Here is a 27,201-nt window from a genome sequence, read left to right on the forward strand (position 1 = left end):
CTCTTGCAGAGTCTGATAGTTTATTTCTTTTGAGTCTGATTGTACATAACTCTGCAAAATCTCCCAAGAAATGCAAAAAGAAAAGAAAAAAAAAAAAAAAGCACAATAAGAAATGTTTCTGGAAAAATGTGGAACATAAGATGATTGTTTATGGCTCAAAAGTGACTAGAAATTAATATTGGAAAGTTTGTAGTAATAGTGCAAACCAAATGCCGTTATTACTCAAGGGAACAAAGGTGAGAATTAATCGTGAATTCTCTCAGTTCACTCTGGCAGATGAGCAAATGTATTTTTTCATCTAAAAAAATAAATGTAACATTTTTAAATTTATTTTTTAGATAAATTTATGGCCACTTCCAGCTTAAATTTGTTTCATTCTTTAAAACTGAATCAGTAGAAAGGGAAAAAAATAACTAAATCCCTGAAATACATGAGTGAGATGTGTCTTTTTTTTTTTTTTTTACAAAACATTTGAAGGAACGAATACATTCAGCTAAATATTACCTGATTTAGCTTTAGCTGCAATCAGTGAGTGGATGTAGTTGGCGGAGAACATAAACATTTAAATGCATTAACATAATCCACATATTTTCACTTTCTTGTTCTCATCCTTGTCATGTTGGAGTTTAAGTGGCAGCACTGAAGGTGAAAGCTCTTCTGGCTGCATTTCAGTTTCTCACTAAAAAGAGAAACTGTGGTCTCTTCTGGTCTTGAGACAAAACTCCAGCACTTTTGAGACAAAGACCAGAGAGCAAAAATGCTAACATCGAGAAAAGACGAAGACTTCTACAGTGTGATTTCAAGGTATTGAGACCAGGATCAGCCTCAAGAAGCCCAACTATAATTGTGACTTTACAAGCATGGGATATTTGACCAAAATTAATTAAAAGATGGCAGAAACTGGCTGAAAGCAACACTGAAGAGTCTGTAGGAATTTAATCAAAACTCTGATTGCGTTTTATATGCGAGAAACGATGCTGCATCCTCCAAGTCTGCATTAACGAGTAGCAATGAAATGGAGAAGGCTGGTTAGTTTACAAGGACAAGCCAGACTTAAGAAGAAACCTTCTAAAACCTTTTATTTCTGTTTTTGTTTTTCTGTTGCAAATATCTGACCCGGAACCCTTGTTTCTGCTTGAAAAGTAAAGTTTTAAAAGGGTTTCTTCCCCCCGCCAAAATATCCTTATCGATTCCCAAATCTACGAAAAGTGGCGTCACTTGGTGATCTTTAAATCTTTAAAGGTGCTACGTAAATTAGGTTTTACTTGCTTCACCTGGAGAATATTACAGATTTTAGAAGACCAGAATAAAGTCTGATAGGAAACATTAGTAGTCAAAAATGGCTGCCGACAAGATGCCTTCACGCTTATAGTCTGATAACTTCATCTTTGAGATTATTTCTGGATTTCACACATTAAAGACAGACTTCTTAAATGACATATTAAGTGAAGGCGAGTAAAATGTTTACATTTAGGCTTTACAGTTTTAAAGCATCTTCTATCAGCTGAACTCGAGCAGGTCCACTAATTTTCCCTTTAGTTTCCCAACATTAAGAAAATATTTTGAATCTATTAAACAGTGCAACCTGAACTGAAAGTGCGATTTTAATGATTAGCTGCAGCTTTAATCTGCATCATTACCAAACATAACGCACAACCCCAGCATGTTCCTCCAAAAATAAAAAAACTAAAACTCACTCATTGAGTTCCTGTGTTTAACTTCCAGAAAGAAGCAGTGACTTTTTCCATCCACATTTCTCCATGTTATTGTAAAAAGAAATCAGTTTCTGCAGCATCGACAAAAATGAAGCCTCTGTGGCATAAACTAAAGCAAAAATATACATTTTAGTCTCCCTCCCCACCTCCATGGTGACTCATTCAAGCTTGTACGTGTGTGTGTGTGTGTGTGTGAGTGAGAGCTGGGTGACTAAGCTTCACAATTAAACCAAACACATGAAGTGTGTCCTGTCGTACCGACCGCTGGGCTGAAGCGTTCACAGTGCCTCTCTCCATCCTCGCTGCGCCCTTCTTGTCTCCGGCTGGAGGCTCAGCGCTGACCTTGCTGACGTGGAAAGCGCCGCTCCCCCTCCTCCCCTCGCAGTCGTGACTCACCTGCTGATCTGTTCCCAGTCAGGAGCTCATGATGCACAAAAGAGGGGCAGGGCTCCCACAGATGTGATTGGTGCAAAAAAAAAAAAAAAAAAAAGTTTACTGGCCATTTTTCAGCACCGACTGCCTTCAACTTAGCAGCATCTGCATAGATGATCAGATTTGTTCAAAAAAAAAAAAAAAAAAAAAAAACAAAGGTCGGATATACAAAACTGAAATTGATAATTCAGGACCAATTTGCTTTTAATTAAAACCTTAAAGAGCTGACATTTTCCTTGAGTCAGCTTAATGTGTTTTACTACTTATTGCATCGCTAATAGTTGCAGTTATTCGACTGATACGACTTCAGCCAAGATATACAGTAAACCTCAACTAAATGTTTTTAGTTTGCAGTCTAAGCTGTTAGTAGCTGGTTGGATAGAGAGGCACAAACCAGATATTTTCTCCTGATTAGTTTTCTTACAAAAAAAGAAATATCTGTTTCTGTCTGTAGAAACTTCAAATGTGTATTTGATGTTTCGCCAGTTTTCAAAAACAAAAAACAAAAAAACAAAAAAAAAAGTTTAGAGCAGGAGTTGGCAACCTTTTCGGTCCGTAAAGGCAAGAAGATATCCTTCAATTGTAAAAGTAAAATATTTGTATATTAGAATACAAAACAACATAAAACCTTTATTATAAATTGTTCAAGAATCACTTGTGCAACCAGGCTACTTTAGCGCAAACTAAGCAGAAACTCCTGAGGAACAATGTACAGCTCACCTAAAAGACAAAAAACAAAACAAAACAGCATTTAAAAGATTTAAAAGCAGCATGTCGTATAAATTTTTGAATAGCTGCTAAAGCCAACCTCTCTTTGAGCCATTATGATGAAATCATTTTTTGATTAAAGCCAGAGAGCCTCTACAGAGGAGCTAAAAATGAAAAAGTGGCTCCAGAGACACAGGTTCCAGACCCCTGCTCAAAACATAGACCCTTTACAAAGCAGCGATAATATAATTCCTCCATTTGTGTCGAATACCTCCTGCAGCAAACGCTACTCCTGTTTTATTCTTTTCCAGAAAAACCCTTTAAAAATCAGCAGGACAGACATGAATGACTAAAAATGTATTGCCTGATTGGTGCATCGCTATTAATTAACCTATTTGTTTGAGTAATCTTCCTAACAGACATGCCTCTCGCAGGTTACCTACCATAGTTTTAGTTAGTGTAATAGTCAATTGTTTGGTTTTGAAAGCATATGGATTTTAAATCTGCGTATTCCTCGGTATCAGAATGTAAAAAAGAAATGCAGTAATAAAAGTTATTGATTGGCATTAAGTGAGATGCACTGTGTAAAATATATTCCCAGCTAGCAAAAAAAAATAAAATAAAATAAACCTTGAGCAAAACAGACTGTTTGGGACACATTCTTTATAAATAATAATAAAAAATAAAATCACTGGAAAAATAAAATTGAAACCTAAATTAAGATTTAAGTCGGGGCTTCAGTCTGTCAGCGTCTCCGCGAACCAATCGGCTTCCCTTTCATTCAGCTCTGTACTGCATGCAGTTTATGTTGGTGGTCTTGCTATAATGATTACTCACAAAGTAGATTTAAATACAGAATTATCCATAGCTTTGCTTTTGTTTTGTTTTTTTTCCCCACTTTAATATTTTACACATCACAATGTGTATTAAAAACGGCCATCAGGGTTCAGTAAAAACAAAGGTAGTTGAAGAAACAGAAGTCGGGGGAGGTCGGGATGGGGTCGGGGGGTGTCTGAATTGTCCGGTGCAATACTTGGCCATCTGACGAGGATGACAGAACTGGGGGCAGGAGAGGGGCTGGGTGGGAGGGGGGGTGAACAACCAGAAAAAAGGAGGCAAAAATATTGGGAGAAAATAAACATCTTCACAGCAAGTGCCTCAGTCTCAGAGCAAACAGAACTTTTCATGCCGTCCTTCTCCTCCCCTCCTCTAGAGAGGCGATGCAGGCCGGCGGTCCGGGGAGGTGTGGGGACGTTAAGGTCAGCAGGCTTCACTCCCGGCCATCAGGACTCCAGACAATAAGGGACGAAGACAGATCGACCTGAAAGAGAGCGAGAAAGAAAGAGGGGCTCGGTTCAGAACGCGGCAGACGTCTGCACGACTGGATTTTTTTTTTTTTTTTACAAGGCGAAAACTAATTTGTGGCGTCAAAACGGAAAGAGTCAACCCACAGGGTGAGAAAGACACAAACATCCCACAACCCACTTTTTATCTCATTCGGGATGAGTCATCGCCTGAACAAATTAATACACAGCATCTCTTCTGCACTGCGCCCGTGACAAACGGCCTCGCTCTGCGAGAGCTTCGGATGTGTGCAAGACGGAGAGAGCAGCTGTGGGTGGTGGCTGGAAAAAGAAGACAACCTGTTCGAAATTTGGCAAAACGCTTGAAGCGAAAACATGTCCTGGTTGATTTGAACAAGGAGCCCTGACAAGCAGTTGAAAAGATATTTGACAGCCCAGTCCAGAGGTGTTTTTGTGGCATAAAAAAAGAGAGAGAAACAGCAAGAGAGAGAGAAAGAGAGAGAGATCGCTCTTGTATTTGTCAGGGAAGTGGTGATGAGTCAGAGAGCTGGAAGCTGAATACCAACTCCGTCTCTCAATCCGTTTCCCTTCTACACTCTGAAACATGTTCCTCACTACAGTTTACTGGATCTGAAGCGTATTGGAGGTTTTTTTTTTTTTCTCCTTTTCTACAAACTCAGCAGTCATCACTTACCAACTGGGCTGCTGTCGTGGGAGAGGATCAGAGGGGCTGTCATTGCTGTTTGCAGGTGGAAAGCTTGCGGATTTTGCTGGCTGTGGAGACTCCTTTACGTGAGGGGTTGGACGAGGAGGAGGACCTGCGCTCGGCTTTGGTCTTGCTGTTTAGAGACCCGGCTTCTGTCCCGTTCACACAAACTGGCTTGGCGACAGCTGGGCTGTGGTCTGCGTTCCCCTGATCCTGGTGTTCCTCAGCCACTTGCCCTGCAGGCAACGCAAAGCCTTAAAACAATGGCAACCAAATCCCCAACACAGCTGACGTTCCTTGAAAAATAAAAAGCACCGAACGGATAGTTTTGTTTCCCCAGATCAGGTGCTGCTAAAAGGGAACCGTCTAAAGCTGCGTGTCCTTTACAAATGTGTGCAGAACATTGTCAATATTCCCCACTAATGTCGCAAAAACTGCACAAATTCGCCATTGTGGTGTTTCCACTAAATAAGAAATGCAGTTAAAATCACATGTGAATCAGTTTGTGCAAGCAATAAGTCATTAAAAAACATGCCACACTGTCATCCTTCTACCACTTCCTGTTGTCTCCTTTGTCTTTCCCCCCCAGTAGTAACATACAGTAGTTAAGCACATGGTTAGTGTAAAATGGAAAAAGTTTTCACTGGAGTTTTGCAAAATACACTAAGTATTTGACATCTAATCGTAGCACAAAAACTTAACGAAACTCATTTTTTTCCCTGAAATTGGTGAGATTCCTTTCAGCAAATTAATTTTCATAATTCGAATTTGCTCAATTTTAAGACCAACTGGAAACACATAATATCTTCACAACCAATGAATTTTCATCGGTTGTGCAGCTGAGCCTCCATGACCAACTAATCTGGATTTACACTGAAAGAAGATGTCAATAGAGTTTTCTATCGACAGCAAGAGTCAATTTATTATAACCTCTAACAATTACTTCAACAGGAATCTCAAAGTCCAGTCCTCAAGGGTCGATGTGTCGCATCTTTTAGACACACCCCTAATCCTACACGCCTGATTCAGACGGCTGAACTACCTCATCACCAAACATTCAACCTATACAGAGTCAAAGTGTTGAGCTTAATGCTTGATAATCGCATGTGTTGAAGCAGAAACACATAGAAAGCATCTGAAGATTGGAGTTTATGATCTTTATACAAAAGTACCAGACAATCTGAATCTCACAGACTTACAGTAAAAGAAAGAAAGAAAGAAAAAAAAAGGTCAGATACCCAAACGATTAAAAAAAAAAAAAAAAAAAACACCAACAGGAAATCCATCAGGAAAAAACCGGTTCCAACCTTAATGTCACTTTTTGTTTTTTCATGCAGATGTCTCAGTCTGCATGCGTGGCAGCTGGGCCTCTGAGAAAAACCCCCACGCACCAAAACTGCAACACTCAGGTAAAAATTACGGCAGAATACGGGTCGGAAATCACCTATGAAACCTTTTTTATTTATTATTTTTCCCCTCCCTGGAGGTGCTTTAGTTTCTGCTACAGCAAAAAGTCCTTCGCCTTATTATCATTATTCGAGCTCCAGTTTCATTCAAATGCAGCTTCCTATGAGGGACAATGCCCAGCGTGTGTGGGAGTAAACCTTGGGAAACCATTCATAGTCCCAAACCGAAACCCTTTCAACTGGACTATTTATGCTAACACATGCTATTTATAGTTGGCTTCATTCACATTCTGCAGCTCTGCTGGGCTTTTTATGTGGGGCACCACTTCTAGATACCCAACACTGACTGCTGCATTCATATTACAGGCTGTTACCTAGCAACAGATGGAGGATCTCAAGTCTAGAGGGGAGGCATGATGAAAACAGAGTCAGGAAACGAGTTAAAGCATTCGGTTAATGTTTCTTCTCCCAAACATCTGTCAACTGTGGCTACAGTTTGTAAACACGGCTAATTAATAGAAACCTTTCCTGCACGTTAAGGAAATTAAAAAGAGATTACACAAATGCAGCTTGGCTAATGCCCACACACTCGCTTGATTTGGCGATGGACCTTATTCACAGCAGGCCGTCTCAATTCATTTTTAGAAACACTTGGCGGCTACATGCGCCCGGCGTTTTAAAACGGATGTAATCCATAACCAGTCAGGTGACATTGGAGATCATTAAAAATAAAGACACATCCTACCCAAATCGCTGGGCTATGTAAATAAAAAATAAAGCCTCAAAGACATAAAACGGGAAAGGAGAGAGATTTGTTACAAGTTTTCTTAACAAAAATGTCAAGTAGTTTGGTTCTGGTGGAAAGAGAAAGCGAATTATGAGTGTTTCGAAGGAGAAATAAATATTAAGAAACAACCACTGACTTCACTGCACTCTTATAGGACGAGTTGAAGGAATCTAGAGGAATCTATGGTTTATGTCTCAGAAATCCAGCTTTAGACAAAAGGGTTTAAATCTAAACTCTGCTACATGCTACTAGACGATGAACTAATTAACTCGCTGCTAAAAACAACTAGAAACCATCCAACATTAATTATGGTGAAACCTCAATTAAGGCAATCTAAACAGCAAAATTAAGATGAGAGAGCTTGGATTTGATCTGTTTTTGAGGAGCCAACTAGTATTCATCAACCCGGTGCCATCAACTGCATTAAAATCTTTCGCTTTGTTTTGCTAGTTTGTCTAATTTAGACTTTCACCGACAGCTCAGAGGTAACAGAGACTCTGACTCAGGCCTGCGGCCTCACCTGGCACTGTGAAGTCCTGAGTGTAGATGATCTCGTCCTCTCCGTCGTAGAGCTCGTCGTCGTCGTCGTCCTCCGTGTAGCCGTGCAGATCCTCTAGGTAGGGAACCACCGTCATGCTGCGCCACTGGTCCCTGCTCTCCGCGCTGGCAGGGATGGGCACTGGGCGCTCCGACGGAGGATGTTTCTTTCGCACCCAGCTGACGAGAGATTGACGGGGACGAAGGTGTGATCAAGAACACAGGAACCGCTGGTTCACAGCATTTTATACCTTCGGGTTTGGTTTCATAGAAACGACTCCCTCTTAAGCTCGGACGAACAACAACAGCATGAAAAACGTAGAAAGTCATTATTAAAAACCGTCAGAGAAAACGGGGCCGACTCTCAGACTGCAAGGTCCCCGGTTAAAAACGAAACAATTACAAAAATGTTAAAGGTATGGTTCAAAATTTGGTTTTCAATACATCCAACACGAAAATATTAACAGCTCTTATGTTAGGCAATTGGTGCAACAGCTACAACTAAGCAAGACATGGCAACAAACCCAGAAGTGTGTTAAGAATAAAGATAAAGTATTTCAAAAGTTCAATAAGGTTCCAGATCTAAAACAAAATGATATGTTTGCAAATATAAAGAATTGGATTGACTTTTACCACAATGCTCTAATGTATGTTTAATATGTTTTAGTTCTTTTGTTATTAATCTAATGTCTTCACTTTAGTATTATTTTTTCAACATGTTGTGGTACATAAAGTCTTTCTCTGGGTGTACTGTCTTTTACTGCAGCAGATACTTTCATGCCAAACATACTCTCTGTTCAAAAGGAAGAAAAACAAAACACACACTTACTTGTGTTGCCTTATATTCTGTATGGAAAACCTCTTTGCAGGATCATACTCAAGCATTCCTGGAAAACACATTAAACGGTGGATTAATTCACTTTACCAAGCAATTCTTCACTTCTCTCTTCTCACTGAATTTTGATAAGCTGGTTGGAAACCAGAAATGTGGGAGGGGAAAGATACTGAAATACTCCGAAGTTCTTTAATTTTTCATGCATTAATTAACATTCTTTCAAAAGACAAATATTTTAATGCACTGTATAATTTTAGTCATCGTAAGGACGCATTAACACCCTTCAAGTGCGTTTTTGTGCCTTAATTGTTGTAAAGCTGAGTTTCAGGGTGATAATGCAGAAGTGATGGGGCGCCTTTTTTATTTTATTTTTTTTACTAATAATGCAGCCACTAAGCAGAAAAGGGCAGAATGCAAAGAGCTGATAGTAGTGCTGAAGGACACCTTTTGTGGCGATGGGCTTATTTTAGACCATGTAATTATGGACCGACTATCTCTCAGGTGCTGCGTCAAAGACAGACGTCACACTCACAAAATGGGGGCCAAGTCTGTTTTCAAACAGCACAGATTGCCTTTTTTTTTTTCTTCCTCCATTGTTACGAATCCAACACTCGATGCGAACGCGGTTGTTCAAACGGAGCGCAGGTGGATTTCAGTCTGAAGAATTTGCACACGAGGCTGGATTTCCTCCTGAAGCTTCGACTAAAGGGTTTTATCTTAGCTGCTGCAAACGTAATCTTCCCAACATTCTTCTTGACTTATAAACATGCACAACAAGGAATTTCATCTGCAGAAAATAAACAGAGATTCTCGAGTTGTTTCTAGTTTTAAAGGAGGGGAAAGAAATGTTGCAGCGTTCATCTGGGTAAAAAGCAAAGCCCCGACTATAGAGTGTTTATTATTCTGCTGCTGGCTTCAGATCAATGGAAACCACGTCAGCAGCTGAAGGAATTTCTACTGTTAGGAGGAAGCCAAGCATGTACAGCAGACACTCTTACTGTCAAGGTCACAGCGCCACCTACTGGGTGTATACAGGAAAGACCAGTATTGAACAAAAGAAGAGCACTTGGATTTTTTTATTTTTTTTAAATCTAGAAACAACAAAATGATGAAAAATCTTTTTGATGATTGCTAAATTTAGAACAACCAACCCTCCTTATAGGGCAGCTCTGAAATTGCATGGAGGGGAATGATCTGTAAAAGTATTCACATCTCTTGAACTTATTTACATTTTTGTGACAAACTATGACTTGGAGCCTTCAGAAGTTATCTGCTTAGCGAAACAGACAACCTGCAGTGAAAATCAACCATTATTTTCTATCTACTTCACAACAGCATGGTTCTTTGAGTTAGTCCATTACAGGGATGTGTAACTTTTAAAAAAAATCAAAAAGCCATTTTTGTCCCTGGTTTCAGTAAAATAAAAATCATTTAGAGCCGCTAATGTCTCATCGTCTTTAGGGAAAAGACGATTTGTAATTTTTCATCGTAATCTGATGAGTATTAAATTTATTTGTTCAGAATCACCATTTTATTTCTATTTTTAGGTTTAGAAAGAGGAAAAAAAAACATGGATACATCACAAAATTATATAATTTTTTTTTTTTTAAAAGCACTAAATTTCCAATCTAGTTATAGGAAAATAGAGTTAAAAGCATTACTGGTAATTATTAGTTGCATTCTGTTGTGGAAATGCAATAAAAAAGAAAAAAACTGCTTCGGTCGGCCCTAGATTATTACACCTTTATTTCCAAAGTTTTGTTCACCGTTTGTTATTTTTAGCCAAAGATTATGAAGAGGCACAGTGGACGGTCCAGACTGGACACTCCTGAACTACAGCAGAAAAAGCTATGCTGAAGTTTGTGAAACATGGAAAAATTGAAGCGGTATGAATACTTTAGAACTTGTGCAAATTTTCAAGATGACAAAAGAGGGTATTTTTACTTTCCCTAAAATTATGAGTTATTAGATTGTAATACCCCTTTTTTTTAACTAAGGTTATAGCGTAAAAAAAAGAAAAAAGTGAAAAGGTTCTGAAACCCCTATGGGATGTTGTTGCTGCATCATCATATATATGCAACTATCGCCTGAATTGTGTATTTGTTGCTTTTTTTTTGATGATCCTGTTTGTTCTGGTTCGGTTCAGAGCCGTGCTCACCTCGCAGCAGGTCCGACAGGAGGGGCCCACACTCCTCAGGAACAGTGTAGTCTCCTTTGCCGATGTTTTCAAATAGCTTATAGATGTTGTCTCCCTCAAACGGATAAAGACCTGTTGTAATGTTATATCTGAGCACAAAGAAGCACAAGTCAGGAGTCAGAGTTTGGAGACTGGGAGTGACGTAAGCATCTTGGGAGGAGTGACTCACAGTGTTACTCCAGCAGACCAAATGTCCACTTTAAACCCTGAAAAGGTGTCCAGTCCGTTGGCGATCTCTGGGGGCTGGAAGGCCGGCGAGCCCTGACTCGTACGACACGTGTCATCTTCTGCAAACGGGTGAAGGGCCTGAAAACGATGGGAGAGGAGATGCAACTGTGCTGAACTTTTGTTTGCGTATTTCTTCATCTGAAAGAGTAATTAAGTCATATTGTAGTTTACTGTGACCATTTATAAAGACAAATTATACAGGTGAGAAACTACAGCTGGAATTTTATCAAGAGAAATCTTTGAGCTTTTGTGTATAGTTTATTAATTTTTTTCAATGAATAAAAACACAGACAAACTGCAGTGCATCGCTTGGGATTTTATATGACAGAACAACAAAGCAGAGCACAGTCATGACAGGAAGAACAATTTTACTCTCAACACCTGCAAATAAAATCCAGGGCAACATATCATCTATAGAGGTCGCTATGTGAGCCTACAGTCTGAAATGTGACCAAAGGATAAATTAAGCTGTTCTGTGATTTGAAAACATTTGAGCGTTTTACAAAGCACTGATCATAGTTGAAGATAAAATGCAGCCAAGTACATCCTGGGAGGAAACCTGCAAGAGGCTGCAGGGAAGAGGTTCATCTTCCGACAGGATGACGCCGATCCATCAGCCAGAGCTGAAACTGAATGGCTTGAATCATGGATATCTATGAACACTGAAAGACTCCCCATGCTCTCCATTCAATCCTGAACTTGGCAAAAGGTGAAAAAGTTGATACTTTATATTAACCTGCTGTTAATATATAGCATTGATGCTTTTGCAGGGAACTGTAAACTAGAGCACTGACCATATGATAACTCTTAGTAACTGAATAATCGGTGCTTTTACAGAGATGATTAAAACCTCCAGCTAACTTCAAATGACAGACGGCTGAAGTGATGAAAACGAATCGTGACAGACTTCAGCTTACCTCTGCTACTCCAAGGTCGGAGATTTTCAGAGACCCGTCTGTGGTCAGCAGCAGATTTCCTGGTTTAATGTCTTTATGAACTATTCCCTGGCTGTGCAAATATTCAAGGCCATTTATGAGTTGGCAAAAGTACCTGCAGAGAAGCAGCAATAAAAAAAAAATAAAATGAAATCACAGGGATTTTATACATGTGCTTCGAAGGGAAGCAGAAATACAACAGCTTTTCAGAGAAAAGCCACATTTTATTAGGGCTGAAACAATTAATCAGATCCATAATGATGAATTAAATGATCTAATTGTTTACTAATTCAGTAATTGATTAAACGCTAGACTCAAAAAAAAAACTTGCCGAAAGAACAGAGAGCAGAAATTAAGTCAAAACTGAACATCATTTTGGTAAAAAAAAAAAAAATTATAATATATATATATTTGCATCTTGTAATGCATTTATAATATTCTGTGAAAAGCGGTTAAATTAAAAATGCCCCAAAAGTGCAAAATTTATAACCAATTAATTGATTAATTGTGAAAATAAGAGATAGATTAATCGATACTAAAACAATCAGTTGCAGCCCTCCAATTTATAGAGAGCATTGTCAAAATATGAAACCAACATAGTAGTTTTATTTATTTATGTTTTAATGGCAAAGCACATAAACAATTACCAATTCAAACAAACAGCGGAGTGATTAGAAAGACCTTCATCAATCACTGGAAGCATTCTGGAGGCGACGAAGCATTCGGTCTCTGCTTGGTTATTTTAACATTATTGACCCTGCAGACGCCGATCTAAACTTAGGCCTGGAGAAGCAGCAGCAGCAGGGATCAGACTAAAAATAGCTGAGAGGCTCAGAGAAAAAGCGACTTGAGGAAGAAGAAGAAGAGGAGGAGGAGGAAAGGGCAGAGGGGAGGAAAAAATGAGAGGCTTACCCGTGAGCTTGAAATACTGGAAACCTTTTCTCTGGGACGCTGTCCAGCATTTCTTGCATTCCACAAACACAATACTCCATCACCATATACGTGAGGTAGGGAGTTGAGGACACAAACTGATAATTTGATTTAAAAAAGAGTCAATAATTATTGTTTAAAACAAGCAAAATAAAAAAATAAAAAAAAAATAGGGATAAGAAAATGAGTAAGTTCATAGCAACAAACGTTGATAAAATCTCATTGAATTCGAGGCGAAAGGATATATTTTCTGCTTCTCTTCATTGTAGAGTACGTCGACTAACTGGATCACATTCTTATGTTGAAGTCTTCTTAGCAGCTGAATTTCCCTATGAATGAAAACAAGAAAAAACAGACAATGAGAAAATAAAATAAAGCAGAGCTTTGCTGCATGATCTAATGGTGGCACATTTCTGCTCGAATGCAGGCGAAATGCCAGATATACATCAGCACTCCGGTTGAAAAGTGCCGCTATAGCGAACATGATCTCAACCTATTTTAATAAATGCTGCCAGGAGATGTGAGAATATTTTTCCACTGCAATCCAAACATGGATCTTTCTTGTATTTGAAGCTTGCTATGCCGTCAACTCACACGTTCATGTGTTGCAGCTGATTTTTATCAGCATAGCTTGTAAAATATGGGTACAAATTCAATACTTGAGGAGATGCAGCAATGGAAATCTCTTGGGATTTAACACTTAAAATATTAGATCTTAATTGGAAACGGCACAAAATAGAAATTATAGACTCAAAAAAGACAAATGCCTCCACATCCAAATATGTTAGATACACGTTTTGTGACGGATTCTTCTGACTTGGTTATACATCAAAATTTTATTCATAACTAGCGGTATTTATATTATATTAAGAAATATTACGGTTTTCCTTATTCCACCATTAGCAGTGACACAAGCAAAGTTTTAAAGTGACATTTCAGGTTTTTTGAAAGCTGAGAAGCTGCTAGCTTCATTCATGCGTATCGATGCAAAATATACCACAAAAATCTAAACCCCGGGTGTTTCGTTTATTAATCCATTTTTACCAAACTTTATTTTGAGCTGCTGATGGTGCAGAAGTCCAATGAAAAGCCAATACAAGCATGTGAAGCAACTCGAGTCTAAACTGGTTTAACAATCAAGGACGGTGGGTTAATGACGATCAGAGTGCGACATCGTAGGTATCGACGCACGTCTGATGAACACTAGGTTGAGAATACCAACTCTAAGGTGAGATAAGTTTTTCTCAAAGCTGAAAATGATGCTAAAGAAGTTCAATCCTGGCCACGCTCACACTGGCGTTTTGTGAAATGGAGATTTTCAGCTGCCGCTCATTTTTTTTCTTGTTTAAAAGGAAAAAAAGATGGGGTGGATTACATTTAGTCCAATATTGGTGCAGAACCAAATAACCGAAGTCATGCTTTGATTGCAGTATGTCTACCTGCGCAGCATTAGTGACGTTTGGAAAATGTGTTGGATTGTTACAGTGGCAGCAAGTTGAGAGAGCAGCAGCAACAAACAGGACGCCTAACTTTGGTCGACTCGTCTTTTCTACCATTAAACAAGTCAGATTTGTAAATGTTGGCAGGCAGCTGGAGAGTTTTACAAGGAGAATCTTCTTTTTCCAGGAAAACATGTAAACAACAACATAATGGCTGAAAATTGTGATTAATTACTAACCCATATTCTTTGGACTCCCTCTCCTTTCTTTCCATTCATCACAGTGACTCTCCTCAAACAGACACACGCCCCGTATGTAAACTTTAGTATCTCTGCCACTAAAAATAAACACCGAGTATGAGCATAAAGGGCAGTGACAATCTACCCAACAGGCCAAAAATACATGAGGATGCAGAATTTGCAAGCAAGACACTTCAAAACACTAACAACATATTAAACAGCCCTAAAAGTAGAAAAACACATAAAATACAACTACTAAAGTGGTTCCATCTTTGAGTAGAAGTTGTTATTTTTTAATCTGCTACTTTACTGATCTGTCTGACACAACTTCACTCTGTTTCATACATAAACAGGTGATAAAGGTTTTCTCTGCTCGTCATTATAAGTGTTTCACAGCAGAAAGAGTCGTTAAGATAAAATCACAGCAGCTTTTACACCATAGAAAAACCCAGAGTTGACAGCAGGAGCTTTTAAGTCCTGAAGTCAGTAGTGCTTTCGACCTCTCCGGTTTCTGTAACTTCATAAACTGTGGCTTTGATTCAACTCAATCTTAATCTTTGACAATGGATATTGTGAGCCTTTGTTTCACACAAACACACCAGCAGTTGTTGCTGCATCACTGCAGCAGCTGAAGTAGTTTCTTCGCGCACAGTCAAAAGAAAAACTAACCGGTTATCATCTACCCCGATTCAAAAGATGTAAAGTGTCTTTCCTCTCCAGCTGAACGAGCTCAGACGACATCCCACATTGCACCGCTTGTGCGTTTGTCGCCGCATCCCCACAGATACTCATTTCCATCAGAGTAACATAACAGAATCTGTGCTGACACCGGAGGACTGCAGTCCATCTGCAGCTCAAATTTGCACCGAAGGACCTTGTGCACCACCGGCCCGCGGGCTGCGGCGCTGACAGGACTGCAACACTCAGCGATACCGAGGCGGCTGCGGCGCAGCACAAACAGATTATCCGAACCTCTATCTACGCTGCGCTGCGCTTCCAGAGGTGTGTTTGTGTTCATTCTGCATTCCCGTCATTCCAGAAAGGCATTCACAGACTGTTGCCATAGAAACAGAAGTGGCATTGCTCAATCAGTAGCAGTGTGAGCACGCCCATCCCAACAGCAACACCCAAGAAAGAGGAACCATTTCATTAGTGAGACCACTGTGAAGCTGCTGAATGCAGAGGTCATTTCTATGCAATCTGCAAACCTAAAGGCAAACACAAAAGTTGTCACCTAAAGCCGAACATAAATAATAATTAAAATAACACATGAACCACTTGAGAAGTTAATACTGCATTTGACACGTCTGCCTACAAAACACCTTTCACATGAATAAAGATAATAAAATATGTGACTAGTTTTCAAAGAAAGCAGCAGGATGCATTCATGGAAAAGATGATTAATGAGAAACTGTTACTGTTGCTATAATCAGGGAAAGCGAGGGATGTTGCAAGTCATGTTACTGGCAAACTGTTAAGGTTTCTAAGTAAGCCTAACTTTTAAATATTTAGGTCAATATTTACTGTATCATGTAACAGCATGAGTCAAATACCGGCATCAAGGTACAAAAAGTTATTCTTTCCGCAGCTCTGCATTTTCAATGACAGTGTTCAGATGAGACGCCAAAGAAAGCGTCAGAGAGCCAAGAGTTTTCTATCCAACAAATTTCTGCAGAATGAGAGCTGGCTGACCTTTGACTGTCTGGGATATGGAGAAAAAGATTTGCTCAACAAACAAACTCTGAAATCAATCTCCAAAACTTGTTTTTAGTCAGTGTTACCATGGTGATATAGCAAAACTATGTAAAAAAAAAAAAAAAAAGACACCTTCAAAATAACTAAACTCTTCCAACTGAGCCGTTCGTCTCAGTTTATAGAACAGCTGTCCAATCGACGATCAACCCAGGCTGCATACCGATCAATAACTGCTGTAGCTTTCTTCTCCTTGCTCTCCTGCGCGTTTCTTTCCATCCGGTATTTTATGTTTACATTATCACGACACGCATTGTTGACATAAACATCAACAGAAAACATGACCAACTGGGAAGGTGCCCCGTCCACTATGGGTAGGAGACAAACCACTGCAATTTGCTGCGAACCCTTTTGCCTCGAGTGCGTTCTGCCCAGAAGTAACCAGTGAGTATTTTGTGCCGTGACGACACATTCTGACAGCAATGCTTGAAGTGTGAACTGAAGTGTGCGGCAAGGCGACAGCTGACGTGTTTGAATGATTCTTTGCTTTTCCATTCTGTGAAGACGTGAGCAATCCATCTCAAGTGAAACGCCGCTAATTAACGCAGATGAAACTAAATATACGGCATGGCGCAGTTTGGTGGGACACGCTGCACTGGACTCTAGTCCCAGTAGTTTTGGAAAGACAAAGCCGCTGCCTAGATGGATCTGTCATTAACCAACAGCGACAAATTGTAGTTTGACTACAAGCTGTCGGTATAAAAATGGTAAACTTCAACCAAAGTCAGTCAGGGAGTCGGACAAAACCAGAAACATCTACAAAAACAGCCATTCGCAGTGAAAACAGCCTGATCTCTGTTTTAAATGTGGCCTAAAAACATTCGGCGCTTCCTAGGCTCAGAGTGAACTCATTCTGACAGTTTTCTAAGGATAAGTCTAATATTAGGGCAGCCCCACAGTGAAAGGCTGAAGTAATATTTAATAAGACTGATGTGATTAAAACCCTGGCTGCTCGTTAGAAAACGGGTGAGGCAGAAAGCATTTGGGTAGATGTGCAGGATGACCACACAGGAGCAACGGTACGACCGGAAAAGAGACTAAATAAACAAAAACTAATATCGGACAGTTGCTACGAAATTCTTGGTTAAGATTTTATGCAAAACATTTTCTGTCATCTTCTCTTAACCCTTGTTCACACCATTTAAAGAGACGATGCATAGAATACAAAACAAGAACTCAGTGTTAAAACAATATTTGGCAATAACCTCATTAACTTCAGTTTCCTTTAACCAACCCATTAGGACTTCATCCAATAGATTAGAGTCTGAAACTACATTAAGAGAATGTGCAATAAATAAGAAAAACAGACTTCCTGTTTGTAATCTATAATGCTACACATTCACGTCACAGATATAGTAAAAAGTGATGAATTTCAGTGATTCTTTTATGAGGTGAGATACCAAACTTTCCATCAGAAAATGTTCAGGCCATAAAAAAAAAGCAATAAACGGCGTGCTAATTGGAATTTTAATTATTGTTTAAAACGTGGTGAATAAATGATGAGACAAGCGCGACAAGACAATACGAGAAACGTGAGCGCGCCTTCACAGGTCATATGAAACCTGTGAAGCACAGCGCCTTGCGAAAGCAGAATATCCCCTTAAACATCTTGTTACGACTAAAGACTTCATTGCGTTTTGTTACGTTTATACACAATAGACCAACAGAGCTGCAGAGAACCACGGCTGAAGGATAAGCATGTGCTGGGATGACGACTACAAGTTGCACACCTAGTAAAGTTATGAAAGCGTGACGACAGGAAACTCACTGTTAAAAGAAAGCTTAAAAGCTCCTGCTTGTATTTTGACAATTTGGAAATCTGAGATCCTCTCAGTCCAAGCTAACAGAGTTTGAGCTGCTTTGAATAATTGCAGCAAATTCAGTACAAAGCTGGAAGAGATGTATGCCAAGACTCCCAGCTGAAAATCTCACCAAAAAGTAATAAAAGACATCGACTTGGAGGGGATAGATACAAATTCATACCCAAATTTTCACATTTTCATATAAAAAATGTTTGAAAACAATATTTTCCTGAAGAAAATATGGGTCAATTTGCATCGTTCACAGACTCCTTCGGAAGACTGAAATGTGAAAATCTTTAATAGCCACGAAAACTTTTGCAAGACACTGCATAAACTGATATCACTAAATCCTCACTGATGAATCTGTCCTCCAAATAAAGCTTCCAGAGAAAAAGCAAAAAATATGAAAACAAGAGAAGCAGAACTTACTTTTTAACATTGGCTTCTCCATTGGGAATCCGTCTAAGCTTCTTCTTCTTCAGTATCTTGACAGCCCTGCGGCAAAGTGTCTCTGAGTCCAGCATTTCTTTTACTTTGCCATAAGAGCCTTCCCCCAGCAGGTCCCCCATCAGGTACTTCCCTATCAGCTTGGCCCTCTTCCTGCGCGGCTGATAGATCACCTCGGTAGAGTCAATGCGGTGGATGAACGTGTCCATCTCCATGAGTTCATTTTCGTTGAGATACTCGAGACGAGGCAGGTCGTCGTCACTCATGATGACGAGATTTACAACAGCTTAATCCTCGGGTGCACGACGAAAGGTTTGCAAACGCACTGCTGCTGAAGCGTAATCTGCCGCTAACCCTTTAAAACTAGACTAAGCAGATCCATGAGTGGAGATGAAACGAACGAAAACCAGGTAAAAAAAAAAAAAACTGTGAAAACAGGTGAAGGTGAAATGGAGCCTGAGGGCTGAGGAAACAGCTGGGTGAACAACCTGAAACCTGTAAACATTAGGATCTTTTTTTTTTTTACTCAACAGGGTTTAAAAAAAAAAAAAAGAAAAGATAAAGGTGCAGAACAAACTGGCTCCAGTGCTGAGTTAGTGCTTAATACTGTTCATTATGAGCTAGATTTGTTATGATTAATGTTGAACAGAAATTGTGGAAAAAGGCTATGATTTCACAATTTAATTCTGATCAGTCAGTCTCAATAATCTGTTTAGGATTCTAATACCATACGACTTTAGCTAAAGGCCACCAGTCTTTCTTTAAGGCCTTACAGCAACGCATTTCTGTCAGAGGTCCATACTAAACGACTTAAAAGTGTGTATGTAGCTGGACTGGATTCCCAGTGTAGATCAACAACCGAAGCTGCGGTCGACTCCGGGAGGTTGACTGGACCGTCCGATTTGGTGAACCGTTCTTAGGTGTCCTCCATGTCACCACAGTTCCCACAGAAAGGCGCCTGAAGAATGGCCACAACAACAGATTCAGTTTAATTCAGTTATAAGTTGCGTTAAAATAAAAACATAAGCAATTTTAGTGAAGCATGTCAATCTTATTCTCTTCATAGCTACCGTTAAACAGAGGTAAGACTGCAACTGTTCAACGTGAGGCCGCCATTTGAGCTTTTTACTGAGACATTTGGGTCTAAAATGTGCATTATTTTTTACCTTTTTCTTTCAGTCGTCTGCCACAACATATTCAACCTAAGTATGTGCTTAGAGCTTAAGATTCCCAGCTTTAAATTTAGCGGCATTTACATCCTAACTTGGGGAAGAGTTTATAAATTACAGTCCCTGACATGCAGAATCCCTCCAACGCGGATAATACACTCAGTCTCTTTGTTGAATGCAGGTTTTTTGGCTACTCATACAATAAGCCCACAACAAAACCATAACACATTTTCACGTTGAAAGATAACTTGCTTTGAACTAAAACATTTTCATTGTGTCAAAGCTAGAGATTCGTTTCTGTTTTTAACTTATCCAACACTTGATTCTTGCTCTTCGCGATGCTGGTTGTTCTCAAACTACTGAGGCCTTCACACAACAACTGGATTTATACTGACACTAAATTACACATAAGTAAATACCAATAAGGCAACTAGAGCAAAAGGGACTTTATGTCCATGCACTAAATTTTTTCTACTTAAATTTGGATATATTGTGAAAAAGATGCATTATTCTCTCCTTTTTTACAAATATGAAGTGTTTGTATTGGTTAATTGTATAAAATGAAGTTCGAGGTCACAATGTACAAAATACAAATGGGGTAAAGGGGAATGAGTACTTTTGCAAGGTATGTACACAAAAGCCTCAACAACAATTAAGCTGCATTTATTCAACTTCTGCGGTTACATTTAAAAACGAACAATAGCAGAAATACACCTTTAAAAATGGTTAAATTCAAACATAATTTTATGTTTCACGAGGCACGGTGTTGTCCTGATGCCAACTTTTTTAACAACTGTACTACTAAACAGCTGAACTAGCAGAAATGTCAACATCTGAAGGCTGTAGGCTAAGTTTGTTTAGCAACTCTGGTTGAATTAAAAAAAGATTTCTAATAGAAATGTTCGCGTCGTGGGTTCATAAAGCGCCAAACACTCAACGACCTCAGCTTGTTTTGCACCAAAAATAAACGCGTTTGTGTTCACCGAGGGCTGACAGTAGAAAATCAAGAGGGGGACGAGCGAAACGTCGTCACACAAGTGTAGCTAAGGACTGGATGTACAGCAGCGGCGGCTATCCAACTTCATTTGCCGGGTGAAACGGCGGCATACTGGCTTATGAAAACCATGTTATTTGACTTTGCTGCATTATGTTCACCCCACAGCTGAACGGACACTGGCTTTAACAACCTGCGCACTCCTAGAAATGCATATACACAAAATACTGCAGATGAAGCAAGCTAATGCAAGCTAACCGACAGCTAGCAGGACGCTCAGATTCCAATGTAAACTGCTAACCAGCCATCTAACAAGCTAACTAGCTGCTGCTGCAGAATTTCGCCTAAATCTACAAACATGTCTTAGCTATGAGTTTTACTCACCCACTGTGTGGCCGTCCTCGACATAAACTATTACCCCTCTCGTCTGACACAATACTAATAAAATTTTCTGACTATTCGTGCTACTCTTGCCTCTCAGGTTGTCGCCATCTTGTTTACCTCCCCCCTGAACTCGCCCCACACGTTACTGCGTCAAATCAAAGTTTTCAGTGAGGAAACGACCTCTGCCACCTTTTGTTCACTTAGTCATTCACTTCAATTATTTATTTACATAAACATTAGCGATTACTGAGGAGAGTTTTCATGGAATTGCTGTATATTTAAATTACCGCATTTTGTATTTTTTTTTTCAAAATTTAATTTTATTTTTATTTGTTTTCGGTATGAACATCCTGAATTGAGTAGATGGAGGTGCCCAAAGCAGAATTTGCTTTAAGAGGCCCAGTGCAGTTTAGTATCCTTCCAAAAACCTATTAATTAAATTATTTTAAGTTGTGTAAGGTTCTATGTTTGCATGCAATTAGTTTTGCTTAGAGGGGAAAAAAAATACATAAAAATTAAGTTATTTAAAGAAAAAAATATTAAGCCATAAAAAACTTATATATATAATGTATATATAAAATCCCCCTTATTTGTTCCATACTTATCCACATCTGAAAAAGTCAAAATCAAACTCTTCCACACTGCTTAGAAACACTGAAACACTTCTATTAAAACTATATATATGTAATCAATTTAAATCCCATGCTTGCTCATAGCAGTGTAACCAATATTGTCCTTCAGAAAAATCGAAATACTTTATATTTAAAAACATCTACAGAGTACGTGGTCCAGTTTTTCAAAGGAAGACCGTTTATTTTACAAAGAGACAATAGGATTATAGAGGGACCACATATAAATAACAAATCAGTGATGCCAAAAAACTAAATCAATATAAAAAGCAAATTCAAGTGAAGGAAAATAAAGATTGGCTTCTGGAAACTTTTAATTTCTGATTAGCGACCACAAGAAGGGTTGTAATGACAAATGTTTCACACACACATTTTTTAATAGGTACAAATAATGTTTAACATGACATTTTTTTTCTTTTGGTAAATCATGAATGAAATTTTTAGGCAACACCCCTTGAACTCTGTCCTGTCTTTTATGAGATGTTTCATATCTAATCAGAGACAAACTTGCTGGTTGAATGAAAATGACTTTAAATTTGCCAAACCATTTCAAAATATATTCAGCCATGTTGATTTATGAGCGACAAATTAAAATACTAGCTGCATGCCACCAGTTTTACCAATTTTTCTGATCTTTCCTGTAATTGATGATGTGGCCAAAAAGTAGCTCTTGCTTTGCTGGGACCTCTTGAGTTATATTTATCCCATGTAAACCTCTCTAGGGAATGGCAAACTAAAGGTCTGATTTCACTGATCTGTCACTCTCCCTACTGCTGGTTTCTCCAGTCAACACTGCTTACTGTCACAGTCATCCAGAATCAGAAATAAAGAGTTTCAAAGGCACATGAATATCAGTGCATAGAACAAAATTTTCCCCCCAAAACATAAAAATGAGTACGTCAAATTTGTTTCTAGATAAACAAGTACAGCAATTGGGAGTCAAAAAGTATTTTCCAGAGCCTTATATTTCAGGTAAGGTTTTTTTGATGTTGTTTTTTATTGTGAACAATGGAAGTTATGGTACATTGTAATGATTGGGGCACAGTGACAACCTCACTCGATGTGAGAACTTAAAGAGAAGACCGTGAACTTCTACAAAACTGTTATTTAGCTAAGGACGCACAGATCCGTAAGAAAGCCAGACAACACAGGAGTAAAATACTGATGAAAACCAGATGGACTTCTTCATACATTTGATCATGTTACACAGATTCATCGCAATGTAACAGACAAATTAGCAAAAGTTTATAGAAAGCTGATAGTTTAGTGTAATACACGACATTTTCCCAACAATCTTTTTCAGCGTTTGAGATGTTCTCTTTCTTTTCCTTTCACAGACATCAACACAAAAATCTCTACTGTCAAACACTTTTGATTTTAAAAACCAACCGTATGAGCAGCCGATGCGCAAACTATCCTTTTGTTACAATGAAACGACGAGCACAAACAGAAACAGTCCTCCATATCAGTAATATGGCCTCCGTGGATTATTCTGCAAATAAAAGACAGTAGCTCACATTAGGAGATCGCAGTAGAAATACAATGTACAAACAACAATTGCAAAAATGACTATATGCATACAGAACCCTGTAAAAGTACTGAACTGTTTCACATTTTCTAACATTAAACCAGAAACTTCAGTATAGCTTTTAGGATTTTTTAATGACAGAATGAAACAAACTAATTTAGATGTCAGAAAGTTAAAGTACTTATGATCTTAACTGACCAGAAGCATCTTCTTAAGTGCTAGTTTTTGTTGGTCCATTGCATCCAATAAAATGCGTTAAAAGTTTGTGTTTGTAACATGACAAAGTGTGGAGAAGTTCAAAGTGTATGAATAGAGAAATTAGTAGAATTAAACGCTCTTTGCACAATTCAACTTCATCAAAATGTGAAAAACTCATTACCAGGGGATTGGGCCTGAAGCGGTAGGCGAGCATCATCCTCTTTCTGAAAGCGTCATACTCATCATCGCCTTTCGACAGCTCAGCTGGACGATCGACTCCAAACCCCGCGCCGTTCATGGCGGTGGTTCCTCTGGAGCGGGACGGAGAGAAAAACACAAAATCACCTTTGTGGTTCATGACTGACCGGGAGCAAAATACTGGTGTTTTGTCTAGAATGTATGTGAAATAAGTATTTTTAAATATAAGTTTGATTTGTGTTGGAATATCTTTCAAGTTCTCCAACAGAGATAAAAATGATTTTTATATTAATATTTCACTCCTCCACTCCTGCAACATAAACACTACATTAAATGAAAGTACTGACATAATGTACATAGAAGGACATTTTCTTCTTTTTTGTTACTATAAGGGCAAAACTTAAAGAGTGAGAAGGACTCACTTGTTAACAGGAGCTTTGATTCCTTGTCCTTCACTGCCAAGGCCTTCTCCCTCCTTCCAGCCCATTTTCATGAGCATTCGGAAACCAAGATTCTCCACCGTCAACTTAAACTCTTTATACTCTGAGTAGTCGGGGTCCCGGCCTTCCTGCAAGACAATATTACAGAGTTGTTTAAGTATCCGAGACATATATCCGACACAATTAAAATTTGATCCAGATGTTTTTATCGTCTGCCCAGGAGATTATGCATGTCCACCTTGTCTCACGCATCTTGATTTTTTATTTTTTTTAATCGATAACTGGATTTCCTTCCACAGCCGTAGGCGTTTAAACCTCACGTGGATGCAGACATCACACTGAACCCAGATGACTAGGAATGAGAAATGCTTCCAGTAAAGTTTTAAAATTATTTTGTGGAAACCATGGACATGAAGAGGAAATTTCCTTTACCTTTTAGAAAACAAAATACATCAGTTGCTAGGATTACCAAAAACTTTAAGATACATTTATATACCGGTAATTAATATTAGTTAATTTTGTTCATATCTATATTTATGCTGATGATGGAGATGACATAAAGATGTGCTGAAGGTCGGTCTTATTCAGGTTCCATTTGATACATTTCAAATTGCTACCAAATGTATAAAAAAAACCAAGTATATGTTTTCAAATAATATACTCCTTGCAGTTTCAAACCCAGGAAACAATTGTTATTTGTTAGAAATTAATTGAGTTAATTCTGCTTTCAAAGAATTTAACTTGTTGCAAGATCCTTCCTACTGCTCTTTCAATTTGATATTATTTGTACAAATGTTCCTGTTGGTCCTGTAGAAATGTAGGGTGCAGTATATTATGGAGCACTAAAGTTTATTACAGGACAAGCCTCTTGACCAGAGCTGTACTCTGTACTCTCTGGATAACTGGCCTTCATTGTTCACACAAACCGTTTCTCCAATACACAGAAAACCTGAGGAAGAAAAAAACAAAACACACTTTTCTTTCCATTTCCACTTGAAAAAAAATCTACTATTAAGCCTGAAGCTGGACAGCTTGAATACACAAAAAGATTTAAAGACCCTGGAGTAAAAATAAGTGAATATTTAAAATTTTATTTGTAGGGTTTCTTCTTTTTACTTGACACTTTTAGACATAATTTTTTGCATCCGTTGTGTTGACTATTCTATTTCAAAATATCATTTTACAGGTTTGTTGAAAATAATACAAGCTTAAACCTGTGAGATTTCCTCAAAAAGAGAAAGATGATAATGATTGATAATGAACCGACATCACTATGACCAGACACTTAACATGAATTAATTTCAAAGAGTCAGAACTGTCACCTGGTAAACCCCCAACAATGACATACTAAGGGTTATGAATTTGATTACTCTTTATGAATCTTTCTCATAAGACCAAAAACAAATGAAAAGAAAGCAAAACAAACCTTGAGAGCCTTGAAGGTCTCCATGAATTTCTCCAGCTCCTCGGGGGGAAGGAAGTCTCCAATGAAATGTTTCCCTTTCCCCATTTCTGTCAGAGACTCCGCCCACTCTGGAATTGAGGAAAAGAATGAAGTTAGTCATTTAAAAATGGTGATGAAACCATCACAAGCGATCGCTGCAGTTACAATGCACAGCAACGTTTTGTTGGATTTCTCCGGCGTACCGCGCGTCTTCTCCATCTCCATCTTTCTCAGCTGATGCTCCCAGGTGCCGTCATCCTGGTCCACTTCTTCGTCGCTGTCATACTCGTGTTGGTGATCTCTAATGGCTTTCTCCCACAACTTCTGCATGTCTGCCATTGCACGTTTGTGCTTCATGATCATTTCATACATCTCTTGCATCTGTGTGGAAAAGACGGGGATGAGGGTTTGGCAAAAACTAAAATGATAAGATCTAAACGGTTATGGCTGCAAAAGGCTTTTCTATTAGTAAAACAAACAAACAAACAAACAAACAAAAAAAACAACAACATCGGGTAAGATTGAACAGATGCACCAAGACTTTCAGCTCAATCTTTTCCAATAAGAGAATGCAAAGAAATAAAGTCAAAGTTGGCAATATTCAGTGTCAGAAGGTTTTAAAATTAAGGAGACATAAAGTCATGAGTATTTAATTTCCACAACATGTTTGCTGCCCTCAAGAAGCCAACAGAGTCTTTATTCAACTATTACATGATGGCTTTTGAAATGACGGCAGACTTTTGGGAATCTCAGAAATAAAGATCAATATTCTATAAAGACTGTTGTTTGAGTAATCCTATCTGTAATGATCAGATAGGATACTAATGTAAGACAATAAAGTACAATAGAGTATTACGGCCATACTAAAAAACAATAAAAAAAATGAAATTACAAGAGGAACCTCTTACGAAAATAAAGTCATAATATTACCAGAATAAAATTGTAATATTGTGACTTAATTCTGGTAATAGTAGATCTTTTGTCTTGCTTTACTTTGTTATTTTCATACGACTTTATTCTCATACTTAAATTTTTTTTTAATTTTCTAAAGCCAATTTAGACTCCACTATAATTTTACATGGTTCACAATTTATTTTTTTTTACAAAATTATAAATATAAAAACATCACAATGACATTTGCAACCATATACCTCTTGCTGTTCTTTGATTTGTCTCTTCTGGTCCTCAGACAGCTCGGTCACTCCAACCAAACCAAGAGGCTTTCCCTTCTTATAACCGAGGCCGCTCAGCTCTTGAGCTGAAAGAGACCACACAGCAAACATTCACAAAATATAACTGACATAAACAGCATTAAAAATAATGCAAATGAATTAAACAGACGGCTTACCAGATAGGGAGGGTGTGTTAGGATCTGGGACGTTAATATCTTGGGGAATAACAATTGGTGCAACTGGCAGCTGCACTTTGTCCTCTTCAGACCCCCATCTGCTCTTCCTCTTTCGTTTGACAGGCGGCGTTTCTGACTCCTGATGTTGAGGCACCGATGTGCTGGTCAGATTATGTGGGGAGCTTACAGGTAACGAAGACGCAACTGGACGCTGGACATCTGTCCTGGAGTCTGCTGGCGGCGGCGAAGAGCACCGAGATGCAGAGTGGTACTCTTGTAGTTTCTTTCTGTAGAGAAAGTAGGCTGGACTTTGCTGGTCGAATAAAAAGCTGGAGAATGGAGATGAGGAAACATTTTTTGTTAGATCTGAAATAAATAAATAGTAAAAAAAAAAAAAAAAAAAAAAAAAAGGAGAATAATTTTAAAAAGGGGAAAAAAAAAAAAAAAAAACCCTAAAGGGGGGTTTTTTT

At 38.6% G+C, this 27,201-nt stretch overlaps 2 protein-coding genes across 3 annotated transcripts in view; both read right to left on the reverse strand.

Annotated features, from left to right (window-relative positions):
- Positions 1-3,739: 3,739 nt before the first annotated feature.
- Positions 3,740-21,230, reverse strand: stk11 (serine/threonine kinase 11). Its single transcript, XM_015016277.1, has 11 exons — positions 20,947-21,230; positions 18,382-19,357; positions 12,966-13,049; positions 12,703-12,792; positions 11,773-11,905; positions 10,797-10,933; positions 10,589-10,716; positions 8,425-8,482; positions 7,579-7,775; positions 4,854-5,101; positions 3,740-4,176 (listed from the first exon to the last, which is right to left on the reverse strand). The coding sequence occupies exons 2-10, from the start codon at positions 18,663-18,665 to the stop codon at positions 4,893-4,895; spliced, it is 1,320 nt and encodes a 439-aa protein (XP_014871763.1). The 5' UTR covers positions 18,666-19,357; positions 20,947-21,230; the 3' UTR covers positions 3,740-4,176; positions 4,854-4,892.
- Positions 21,231-22,541: 1,311 nt separating this feature from the next.
- sugp1 (SURP and G patch domain containing 1) overlaps positions 22,542-27,201 on the reverse strand; it is an 11,208-nt gene continuing 6,548 nt past the window's right edge. For both annotated transcript variants that reach the window (XM_015016292.1, XM_015016291.1), the window contains 7 exons: positions 26,732-27,060; positions 26,535-26,641; positions 25,587-25,764; positions 25,366-25,472; positions 23,922-24,067; positions 23,483-23,612; positions 22,542-23,067 (listed from right to left, as the gene is read on the reverse strand). In XM_015016292.1, coding sequence (XP_014871778.1) covers positions 23,041-23,067; positions 23,483-23,612; positions 23,922-24,067; positions 25,366-25,472; positions 25,587-25,764; positions 26,535-26,641; positions 26,732-27,060 — 1,024 coding nt within the window. In that variant the 3' untranslated portion in view covers positions 22,542-23,040. The remainder of the gene's footprint in view (positions 23,068-23,482; positions 23,613-23,921; positions 24,068-25,365; positions 25,473-25,586; positions 25,765-26,534; positions 26,642-26,731; positions 27,061-27,201) is intronic.

This window comes from Poecilia latipinna, unplaced genomic scaffold (assembly GCF_001443285.1).
Source record: "Poecilia latipinna isolate Pla-1442-1.1 unplaced genomic scaffold, P_latipinna-1.0 Scaffold2003, whole genome shotgun sequence".
Classification (NCBI taxonomy): Eukaryota; Metazoa; Chordata; class Actinopteri; order Cyprinodontiformes; family Poeciliidae; genus Poecilia; species Poecilia latipinna.